Below are 12,336 nucleotides of genomic sequence, written 5' to 3' on the forward strand. Positions count from 1 at the left end.
GTCTGCATATCCTTCACCATCTTCGCTAACGCCTCGACATGTGCCATCAGTGCGGTGGTTGTGTCCACCGAATGCATGCCTCGTGAGATGGAATCGACAGTCTTACCTCCTCTGGTGGGTGGTCTTTGGTACCCACTCATAGCTAACCCATTGAATAAAGCGATACACTCATCGGGGTCCTTTGTTGTCAACAGATATCCTCCCGCCGCCGTGTCGAGCATACTCTGCGTCGCGTACATCACTCCATTGTAGAACTTTTCGACGACCGCCCAATCTTGCAAGCCGTGGTTGGGGCACAACGCTAATAGATTCTTGAACCGCTCCCAGGTCTCGTAAAAACTCTCTGTGTCCTCCATCTGGAAAGAATGTATCTGGTTACGCAAACGAGCGGCCTTAGCTGGAGGATCGTATTTCTCAAGAAATTGGGTCTGCATGGCAGCCCAAGTAGCTATAGAGCCCTGTGGGAGGGACTCGAGCCATAGACTCGCTTGATCAGCGAGTGAAAACGGAAAGATGCGGAGCTTAACGGCATCTTCGGAAACGCCCGCAAGATGGAAAGTGTCGCAAATACGCACGATGCGAGTGAGATGGGAGTGCGGGTTCTCATGAAGCAACCCGTGAAACTGAGCAGAATGAGCAATGGTATTCAGAATATTCGACGGGATCTGCCAATTTGTCGCAACTCTAATGGCGGGTGGTGCGATGCTGGATCTCGCGCCAGCATTGGCCGGTCGGGCCCGGTCTGCAACTGTCCTTCTCGGTGGTGGAATGTCGCCCATGATCCTATCCCTATCGTCTGGGTCAACGGATGAAGAAGTGGACGAGGGTGAAACGGGACGATGTCTCTCACGAAACTCTCTCTCTGGCTCGGGAAATGCTTCAGTGTCGGGTGGTCCACGAGATCGAGTCTGTCGCATAAATACTATAATTAGAAATAAGATTATCTAAACTATTCTAACAAATAAGTAAAAATAAAACAAAAAATAATTACAAGTAGCACAAAAGATAAGTCCTAACTCGGATTGCTCTCAAAACGCCTAAAACCGTGTCCCCGGCAACGGCGCCAAAAACTTGATGTGTGTCTAATAACCCTATAAATATGACCCTCACAACTAAGCTTTAATATTAAAACGAAAATCCTAAAACCACACACAACCGGCAAGTGTACCGATCGCAAGTAGTATAGACTTAGGAAGTCCGAGTATCGAACACGTGGACACGTCAGAACGCTAAAGATCACTAACCCTAGACAAGACCTACCTTAGAATAATAATTATATTGATTTTTGATTTTTAAATACTTAACTGAACTAACTAGACTGACTGACAAAACTTACAAAAAATAGAAAACTTAACGGAAAACTAACTGAGTTAACTTAGGATGGAGAAAACGTCTACCTAGGTCTGAATCAAATTGTAGGCCTAACAAACTAATGGATTGGATGACTTCAAGACACCGGTCCCTAAAGATGACACGACTAAGGATCGCTTGGGCTCACTGGATTACCTCTCGGTCTCACTCAACAAGCCTAAACTACTCAAAATCGCTTAAAACGACCAAACCGGGAAATAATTGCTAATGTGTTCTAATGAAGGATCACCTCTCGGTCTCACCAACACTCGACCCAAATGGTAATGAATACTACACAACCAAGGATAGAGGAACAATTCAACTTAAACCAAAATAGATCAACTAGTCGCTCAAACACCTAAACCTGACAAGAAACGAACTCGCTCTCGCGCAATCCTTATTCTAGCATGCAAAGGCAATGAGACAACCCTAACTTCCTATCACCTCTCGGTCTCAAGGAAGGTGTTTAACCGCTGTACTTAAATCAATTAATCATGCAACAAAACCCTACGGTTGTTCCTACCGCAAACAAACCCTAAACACAAAGTCTAGAATCAAACAATGCACCGATCAATCAATACAAAACTAATCAATCAACACACGAGGTTTATGCAATGAATCACCAAAATTTCCAGCCCTTAAACACAACCTATTTCATGTCTAAATCAAACTTTACAATAGCAATTCAAGTCTACCAATCAAACAATCCAAAAAGCTCATCAAACACTAACAAGAATCATCATTCCTAGGTAGAACTAACAAGATTAGCCGAACATAATTTTTGGACAGCAGCAAACACTTAATAAAACCATTAATAAACTCATACCAATCATCTTAACAATTGTCCAACGATCAACAATAATCATAAACACTTCAATCTCTAACACAATTGCCAAACAAATTAACAATTAAGCAAGAAACTAAAAGTTTGATGAACAAAGTAATGAATGAAAGGATATGGAGATGTTCCGGGCTGCTCCTTGGCTGTAATAAGCAATGGAGAATGATCCCGAGGCTTGCACTTGCTTCCTTCTTCCTTCCCTAGCCGACAAAACCTTCAAACCCTAAGCCGAAAAAACTTTTTCCTTTTCTTTTCTCCCTTGGCTGCTTGCTGCGATCGCTGCCACTATTCAGCAGCTAGGGTTTTTTTTAATTTTTTATATTATAATATTATAATAGTATTTGGGCCTCCATGAAGCATACGGGTCGGGCCTTGAGCTTTGTCTTGAACTTATATGCGTAAAAGGCTCGTAGAATGCTCGAAAAGTCCCGGTTTTCTTCTTTCTTTCACCCAAAACCTACAAGGTTATTAAACTTACGTAAAACCTGTCTAAAACGAGTAAAAACACATAAAATATAATATATTACGTAGATAAAAGGTGCGGAAATTACGTGTGTTTTACAACACATCAGTTCAAGTTTTAAATAAGTAAAAAAATTTGTAAATAATCCTTCCAACGGTTTTAAAACGGTAAATGGAAATACATCGGTTAGGTCACCACATTCGATAAATGGTCATTCTTACGTATAAGCATCTCTATACGTGCATTCCTATATATATCAATGTGTATATATATATATATATATAACATTCAATAAATAACATTCAGGGCTGAGAAAACGTACAACCCAAACACGTAACATTCAGTGCATGCAAACACAAAGTAGGCATATGCAACATTCAGTAGTCGAAACGACTACAAACATTCAGGGTCGAGCAAACGTACAACCCAAACACGTAACATTCGGCGCATACAAACACAAGGTAGGCATACGCAACATTCAGTAGTCGAGACGACTACAACATTCGCCAAATATTGGCCATTCTAAATATATATAAATATATATATACATACACATTCTATAACATTCCAAGGCCTACCAATACTAGCAAGCCTATGTAAAACCATTCAAAACATTTCATCAAGTAAGAAAAACACTTAAAAAGAGTTAAACGGGGCATCAAGAACTCACCTGAGATCGATCGAATACTTGCAACAAGCTAGGAAGTTCCTAAAGGCAAAATCACAAGCAAGGGCCTGTAAATTATACATAGCGCGTTACTAAACTAGACTGTAGGAACACTCTAGCCTAATGGGCCGTACAAGCTCAACATTTTGGCCCAAGGCCCAACACTTAGGCCAAGGCCCAACAACTTGGCCAAGGCCCAACAACTTGGCCTAAGGCCCAACACCTGGCCCAAGGCCCAACACCTTGGCCCAAGGCCTAACACCTTGGCCCAAGGCCCAATACCTGGCCCAAGGCCATAAAACTGGCCCAAGGCTCAACACTTGGCCCAAGGCCCAACACTTGGCCCAAGGCCCAAAGATAGTCAAATCGGGTCGAATGCGCGTGCAATAAACCTTAAAACCATTTATTAACGAACCAGCCCCGAATTGACCAAACTCCATTTTAACTCTTTTAATTCATCATAATTATGTCACCCGAGTCGATAGGGTTGACGGTTCCTTTTTACAACACTTACTTAAACATTTAAACGAAAATTCGCGCACTGCCGACTCGATTGACGAAGCATTAACCACGACAAGCCCGAGCACCAAAAAGATAATTTTTCCACAGCCCTTAAACCCCCCTAGGGCTGCACAAACTGAATCGGTCGGTCACCCGATCAACTAACGCATCAAGCTCAACAATTTGCAATTCTACACCCGATAAACCCTAGTTTTCGAACTAAAATCGATTGACCGACCTAAACACCTCCAATGACCACGAAATTTTAATATGATGTACATGACATACCTAGTGGGATTTTTATGCAAAAACCTCACTCGAAACAGCCCCGGAAACGCTCAATTGGGCAGCCACCCGGTTAGCCTACAACAAGACGTTTTTCGATCAATACGCGCAATATGAGGGTCAATTAACGTGAAAAAGATTTGGGGAATCATAGTACATACCTTGAATTGAAGTTCTAAGGCTTAGAATTGGCTTCAAAAGAAAAAAAATGTGGGTCTTGGCCTTGATGAAGCTGCCGATCGCAAACAGCTTTAGGGGGGCTAGGGTTTGTTGTGTTATAACATAAGATGTTACACTCTAGTCCCTCCAGATTGAGGTGTAAGGCAAAATGGGAGGAAAAGTTAGGTTCTTTAATGTACCGGGATGACATGAAGGCTTCCGAGAAATGTCGGTTAAGTCCCGAGAGTAATACATACTCTACACGCTTTAGTTCTTCAAACCAGAGCTAACGGGTGTTACAAGTCCACCCCCTTACAATGGGATTCGTCCCCGAATCCCGATGCGACAGGAACAACTGCGGATAAAGTCTCATCATTTCATCTTCGGACTCCCAAGTGGCCTCGGAACCCCTACGGTGCTTCCACTGCACCTTCACCTGCCTAACCACCTTATTTCTCAAGCGCCTCTCTTGACGCTCAAGGATAGCAATCGGTTGCTCAACGTAATTCTGCTTACGATCGAGCTCAATATCGTCAAGAGGCACATGGGCCTCCTCATCCGCTAAGCATTTCCTCAGATGAGACACGTGAAAAGTAGGATGAATTCCCGCGAGCTCCTCGGGTAAATCCAGTCTATAAGCTACCTCACCAACTCGGGCCAAAATACGGAACGGGCCAATAAACCTCGGATTGAGCTTCCCCCTCTTACGAAAACGAATAATGCCCTTCTAGGGAGAAACTTTTAACATAACCCGATCCCCAACCTCAAACACGATAGGCCTTCGCCTTTTATCGGCATAAGATTTTTGACGATCCTGCGCGGCCTTCATAAATGCTTTAATCTTGTCGAGTTTCTCAGTCGCAGCCTCGACCACCTCTAAACTACCTAACTGCTTTTGACCAATGGAACCCCAACAGACAGGAGTCCTACACCTCCTACCACACAACATCTCAAACGGTGGCATCCCAATCGTGGCGTGATAACTGTTATTATACGAAAACTCCACCAACGGTAAGTGACGGTCCCAACTACCACCAAAGTCGATAACACAAGCCCGCAACATATCCTCGAGAGTCTGAATGGTCCTCTCGGACTGACCATCCGTCTGCGGGTGATAGGCAGTACTGATGAGGAGTTTGGTGCCCATCTCCTCGTGAAACCGTTTCCAAAACCTGGAGGTGAAACGTGTATCCCTATCCGAAACAATAGACACCGGCACCCCGTGCCTAGAGACGATCTCACGAATAAACACATCGGCCAGCTGCTCTGAGTTAGAAGTCTCTCGAATTGGCAAGAAATGAGCGCTCTTGGTCAGTCTATCCACAATTACCCAAATGGTGTCATAATTGCCCCTATGAGTACGAGGCAGTTTAGTCACGAAATCCATGGTAAGATGTTCCCATTTCCACTCAGTTATTTCCAACGGTTGAGGTTTCCCAAATAGCTTCTGATGCTCGGCCTTAACCTGTAGACACGTCAAACACTTACTCACGTACTGAGCCACCTCAAATTTCATTGCAGGCCACCAATAAGTTTTCTTCAAGTCTTGGTACATCTTGGTCGCGCCCGGGTGAATAGAATAGCGCGACTTGTGTGCCTCATCCGAAATTTTATCTCTGAATCCTCCATACCTCGGTACCCATAAACGACCATCCTTATATTTCACCCCATCACCTACGTCTTCCAACAACTTTTCCTGACCCCAAATACGCTCTGACATAATCCATTCCACCTGCAATGCTTCATTCTGTACGTTGGCTATTTGTTTCAAAATGTCGGGTTTGAGAATAAGCTGGTAGGATTTCACACGAATAGGTTTTGGTCTCTCCTTCCGGCTTAACGCGTCGGCCACCACGTTAGCCTTACCCGGATGGTACATGATCTCCAGGTCGTAGTCCTTAATCAACTCCAACCATCGACGCTGCCGCATATTCAGTTCCTTTTGCTCGAAGAAATACTTTAAGCTCTTATGATCGGTATAAATAATGCAAGGAACACCGTACAAATAATGTCTCCACAACTTAAGCGCAAACACAACCGCCGCTAGCTCTAAATCGTGTGTAGGATAATTCGCCTCATGAGGCTTCAACTGCCGCGAGGCATACGCGATGACTCGACCTCGCTGCATCAGAACACACCCAAGCCCCTGGTAAGAGGCATCAGAATAAACCAACAAATCGTCGGTGCCATCAGGTAGAGCTAAAATCGGGGCATGCGTCAACCTGTTCTTCAACTCGAGAAAAGCCTCCTCCTGCTCAGTACCACAAACGAACTTAACACTCTTCTTAGTCAACCTGGTCAGCGAAGAAGCAATTTTCGAAAAGTTGGGAATAAAGCGGCGGTTATACCCCGCTAAACCCAGAAAGCTACGAATTTCAGATGGAGACTTTGGAGACTCCCATTCATTCATGGCTTCCACCTTTGCAGGATCAACCAAAATCCCACTCGGGTTAACAACGTGCCCCAAGAACTGAACCTCGCGCAACCAAAAAGAACACTTAGAAAACTTCGCATATAACTTGTTCTGTCGAGAGCTTCAGAAACTTCCATGAGATGACCGGCGTGATCGGATTCACTTTTTGAGCACACAAGAATGTCGTCGATGAACACAATAACCGAACGATCGAGCATCGGTCTACACACCTGGTTCATAAGATCCATGAACGCAGCCGGTGCGTTGGTCAAACCGAAAGACATCACCAAAAATTCATAATGTCCATAATGAGTGGGGAAGGCAGTCTTAGGAATATCTTCTTCCTGAATCTTCAGCTGATGATACCCGGACCTAAGGTCGATCTTCGAGAACCAATTAGCCCCTTGGAGTTGATCAGATAAGTCGTCAATCCTTGGGAGTGGGTACCGATTTTTAACGGTGAGCTTAATCAACTCACGGTAGTCAATGCACATCCGCATGCTACCGTCCTTCTTTTTAACGAACAAGACCTGGGCACCCCAAGGCAAGATGCTTGGTCGAATGAAGCTCTTTACGAGCAAGTCTTCCAACTAGGCCATAAGTTCTTTCATCTCATTTGGTGCTAGACGATAAGGGCTCGAGCAACGGGTTTTGCGCCCGGCACAAGGTCTATCTGGAACTCGACCTCGCGGTCTGGCGGCACATCTGACAAATTATCTGAAAATACATCCGGGTAGCCACCTCGGTTTTCATATTTATAGCATTACGCCAGATACGCCCCGCAACCCCGCCGCATCAACCTCCCCGCTTTAAGCATAGATATGATGAGTGGCGTCGCACCATTCTGATCACCGAAGACAGTGATTTGGGTCCCATCCGGGGCCCTCAGACGAACAAGCTTCTGACCACAAATGATTTGAGCATCAACACTCGCGAGCCAATCCATCCCGAGCACCACATTGAAGCAACCAAGCGCATCAAATACTACCGCACCGGAAACCTATTCCCAGACAACTCGATGGAACAACCCTGAATAGCCCTAGACACGGACACGGATTTTCTTACGGCGACCTCAACCTCAAACACATCGACTACGCGCTCGGGTGATTTATTCAACGAGGAACAGAAAGCGGTAGACACAAAACTTCTACTGGCGCCCGAATTAAATAAGACTGACGCTGGTAATTCATCAAGTAGAAAGGTATCTGGGATACAACATCACGCTCCTACTTAGCTAAACAGTTGCTCATACATTCTTGAAGGAGCGAGGAATTTAAGCGGTCAAGTACCAAGGAACCCAGAGTGACAGTATGCTACGCCTCAGCTAAACAATTATGCGCAAAGCGTTCGAGAGGATGAGAAACGAACAGGAGAATTTAGGGAATAAGATAAACTTTAACGCTAACGACTCGAGAGTTAGCCAAATCCTATCCCTACAAAGACGGAACCCTAACATAGTCAGACACAAGTGGTATTTAAAACATGGAAGGTAAGAGTAAACTGCTAATAACGTTGATCAAGTGTTATTAGTCGTTTACTTCACCGTCTCGTTCTAAGCACCCCCTGCCCCTACCCACATTAGCATTCTATCTAATACTTTACAATTAATCACATACTGGAAACTTTCAAATTCAAAGGAATGACTAAATAATTTAAAGTTACCTCTTGGCGTGCAGCTACTCGCGGTGGGCATACTGGTCTCTTTTCTTACAGTTCGAGTCCAAGCATTCGGGGATGCTCGGATCCCTCGAACCATGGCTCTGATACCAACTTGTAAGGCCCCAAACCCCGGGAACCCCACAGTTGGTAATCATTCATAACACTCGTAAAATTAAATAAACTTAAAAACCGTTTCTTCCATTAAAAACAACGTATCAGAGTATCAATTTTGCGAAAAACATGAATTATGAAATAAGTTCCCGAAACCCGGGAATTTTGCCCAAAATCCAAAGTAAATATAACTTTTATAAGTTTCCTTGAAATAAAATATTCATAACAATTCTTCCGTCCAGTATGCCCTTCACCATCCCAGTAGCTCCGTGCACGTCCAAGCGATAAGGCATCCTCTTCCAAATCCTGAAACTTACACTAACATGCACACAAAGTCAGCTTAAGCTGAGTGAGTTCAAGTTTTAAATAAGTAACAAAATTTGTAAATAATCCTTCAAACGGTTTTAAAACGGTAAATGGAAATACATCGGTTAGGTCACCACATTCGATAAATGGTCATTCTTACGTATAAGCATCTCTATACGTGCATTCCTATATATATATATATATATATATATATATATATATATATATATATATATATATATATATATAACATTCAATAAATAACATTCAGGGCTGAGAAAACGTACAACCCAAACACGTAACATTCAGCGCATGCAAACACAAAGTAGGCATACGCAACATTCAGTAGTCGAAACGACTACAAACATTCAGGGTCGAGCAAACGTACAACCCAAACACGTAACATTCGGCGCATACAAACACAATGTAGGCATACGCAACATTCAGTAGTCGAGACGACTACAACATTCGCCAAATATTGGCCATTCTAAATATATATATATATATATATATATATACATACACATTCTATAACATTCCAAGGCCTACCAATACTAGCAAGCCTATGTAAAACCATTCAAAACATTTCATCAAGTAAGAAAAACACTTAGGTGTGCATGCTAGCCCAAAACTTAAAAAGAGTTAAACGGGGCATTAAGAACTCACCTGAGATCGATCAAATACTTGCAACAAGCTAGGAAGTTCCTAAGGGAAAAATCACAAGCAAGGGCCTGTAAATTATACATAACGCGTTACTAAACTAGGCTGTAGGAACACTCTAGCCTAAAGCGCCGTACAAGCCCAACACTTTGGCTCAAGGCCCAACACTTTGGCCCAAGGCCCAACAACTTGGCCCAAGGCCCAACAACTTGGCCCAAGGCCCAACACCTGGCCCAAGGCCCAACACCATGGCCCAAGGCCCAACACCTGGCCCAAGGCCCAATACTTGGCCCAAGGCCCAATACTTGGCCCAAGGCCCAATACTTGGCCCAAGGCCCAAAGATAGTCAAATCGGGTCGAATGCGCGTGCAATAAACCTTAAAACCATTTATTAACGAACCAGCCCCGAATGGACCAAACTCCATTTTAACTCTTTTAATTCATCATAATTATGTCACCCGAGTCGATAGGGTTAACGGTTCCTTTTTACAACACTTACTTAAACATTTAAACGAAAATTCGCGCACCGCCGACTCGATTGACGAAGCATTAACCACGACAGCCCCGAGCACCAAAAAGATAATTTTTCCACAGCCCTTAAACTCCCCTAGGGCTGCACAAACTGAATCGGTTGGTCACCCGATCAACTAACGCATCAAGCTTAACAATTTGCAATTCCACACCCGATAAACCCTAGTTTTTGAACAAAAATTGATTGACCGACCTAAAAACCTCCAATGACCACAAAATTTTAATATGATGTACATGACATACCTAGTGGGATTTTGATGTGAAAACCTCACTCGAAACAGCCTCGGAAACACTCAATTGGGCAGCCACCCGGTTAGCCTACAACAAGACGTTTTTCGATCAATACGCGCAATATGAGGGTCAATTAACGTGAAAAAGATTTGGGGAATCGTAGTACGTACCTTGAATTGAAGTTCTAAGGCTTAGAATTGGCTGAAAAAGAAAAAAAATATGGGTCTTGGCCTTGATGAAGCTGCCGATCGCAAAGAGCTTTAGGGGGGCTAGGGTTTGTTGTGTTATTATATAAGATGTTACACTCTAGTCCCTCCAGATTGAGGTGTAAGGCAAAAAGGGAGGAAAATTTAGGTTCTTTAATGTACCGGGATGACGTGAAGGCTTCCGAGAAACGTCGGTTAAGTCCCGAGAGTTATACATACTCTACAAGCTTTAGTTCTTCAAACCGGAGCTAACGGGTGTTACAGGTTTCATGGAGATCACTCACCCATTATCATCCCCAGAGATTGATAACCCTAACTCATGGTAGATTCTATCCTACATCATGGCCAACATCACCCAACAACACCAATTCCATGGCCGTGAAAATGAAAATGCCCCGGCACACATCAACCGTTTTACTCGACATGCAAAGGTCCATTGGCGATATCGCTCGATGATTGGATGAGAGACCCCCAGGATAGTTTTCAGGTTCTACTCAGCAGAATGCAGCCGCTCAACTAAAGGCGATTACTACTCGTAGCGGCAGGTTTTTGGGTCCCGAGTTAATAAGAGGTGAGGTTGAAGCAGAAGATGAGGAGGCGATGGATGAAGAGATCGAGATGGAAGTGTTGGGCAAAGTGCAGAACACTGCACCAGTTGCACCGCAAGTATAGAAGAAGCCGGTTGAAGTCCGGCCATCACATGTGATTGATCACTCTCGTGTCCCGTATCCCGCTCGCATAAAACATCAAAAATACACGCGAAAGTACGACCACTTTCTCGACATGTTCCGACAGTTGAAGATTAATCTTCCTTTCATTGAAACTCTCCAACACGTGCCGAAATACGTGAAGTTTTTGGAGGACCTTTTGAAGAGGACGGATAGGTTGGGGGAGGTTTCATCAATTCCCCTTATGGGAGATTGTTCGGCGGTAGTGTTGAACCGCGTACCCAAGAAGTTGTCGGATCCGGGAGTGTTTACGATTCCTTGCTTGTTTGGTAGTGATGTGATGATGCATGCATTGGCAGATTTAGGGGTGAGTATTAATTTGATGCCGTATTCTTTGTACTAGAAGTTGGAGTTGGGCGAGCTTACACCGACTCGCATGTCGTTGTCATTGGCCGATCGTTCGGTTAAGTATCCGGGGGGTATTATCGAGAATTTGCTAGTGAAGGTTGATAAGTTTGTGTTCCCGGTGAATTTTGTGGTGCCCGACATGGAAGCCGACGAGAAGGTCCCCATCATTCTTGGTCGTCCGTTCCTACGTACCGAAAAGGCACTAATCGATGTGTATGATGGGAGGATCACACTTCGGGTTGGTGATGTGAATGCAACTTATAATGTCGCGAGGTCGATGAAGCATCCGGGTGATCAAGATGATTTCAATGGTCCATGCCATTCGATTTATTTGATTAACTATTTTATTGCATGTGTGGATAGCTGTTTCGATCATATTTGTGGTGCGGATCTCGTGGGAGGTAGTGGTATAGTAGATTATGAGAACGATTCGGTTTGTGATGAGTTGGTTGAGATTTTGGGTTTGCCCGAGATGATAGAGGTGAATGAGATTAGTTGTGAGAGTGAGGCGGGTTCCGCTGGAATTGAAAGTACTCCTGTCACACTTGGAGTATGCTTATCTTGATGAGGGCTCGAACTTGCCCATTATTGTGTCATCCAAATTGACGTAATAGGAGAGTTTGAAGTTGATAGACGTATTGAAGTTGTATAAGGGGGCGATTGCATGGAGACTTTCCGATAATCAAGGTATTAGCACCACTTTTTGCACGCATCGGATTTTAATGGAGGATGAGTACAAACCGGTGGTGTAACCACAAAGACATCTTAATCCAAATATGCAAGAGGTGGTGAAAAAGGAGGTATTGAAATTGATGGACGCTGGGATGATCTAACCGATTTCTGACTCTTCCTGGGTGAGCCTAACCCAAGTTGTTCC

The 12,336-nt window shown here is 44.0% G+C and overlaps 1 protein-coding gene across 1 annotated transcript in view; it reads left to right on the forward strand.

The window, feature by feature from the left end:
• Positions 1 to 10,983: 10,983 nt before the first annotated feature.
• The window catches only part of LOC143589197 (uncharacterized), a 32,908-nt gene continuing 31,555 nt past the window's right edge, over positions 10,984 to 12,336 (forward strand). The window contains exons 1-3 of the mRNA XM_077070030.1: positions 10,984 to 11,049; positions 11,455 to 12,009; positions 12,074 to 12,146. Coding sequence (XP_076926145.1) covers positions 10,984 to 11,049; positions 11,455 to 12,009; positions 12,074 to 12,146 — 694 coding nt within the window. The remainder of the gene's footprint in view (positions 11,050 to 11,454; positions 12,010 to 12,073; positions 12,147 to 12,336) is intronic.

Source organism: Bidens hawaiensis, unplaced genomic scaffold (genome assembly GCF_021521415.1).
Source record: "Bidens hawaiensis isolate Kalapana, Puna unplaced genomic scaffold, B.hawaiensis_p1.1 tig00037271_1, whole genome shotgun sequence".
NCBI lineage: Eukaryota > Viridiplantae > Streptophyta > Magnoliopsida > Asterales > Asteraceae > Bidens > Bidens hawaiensis.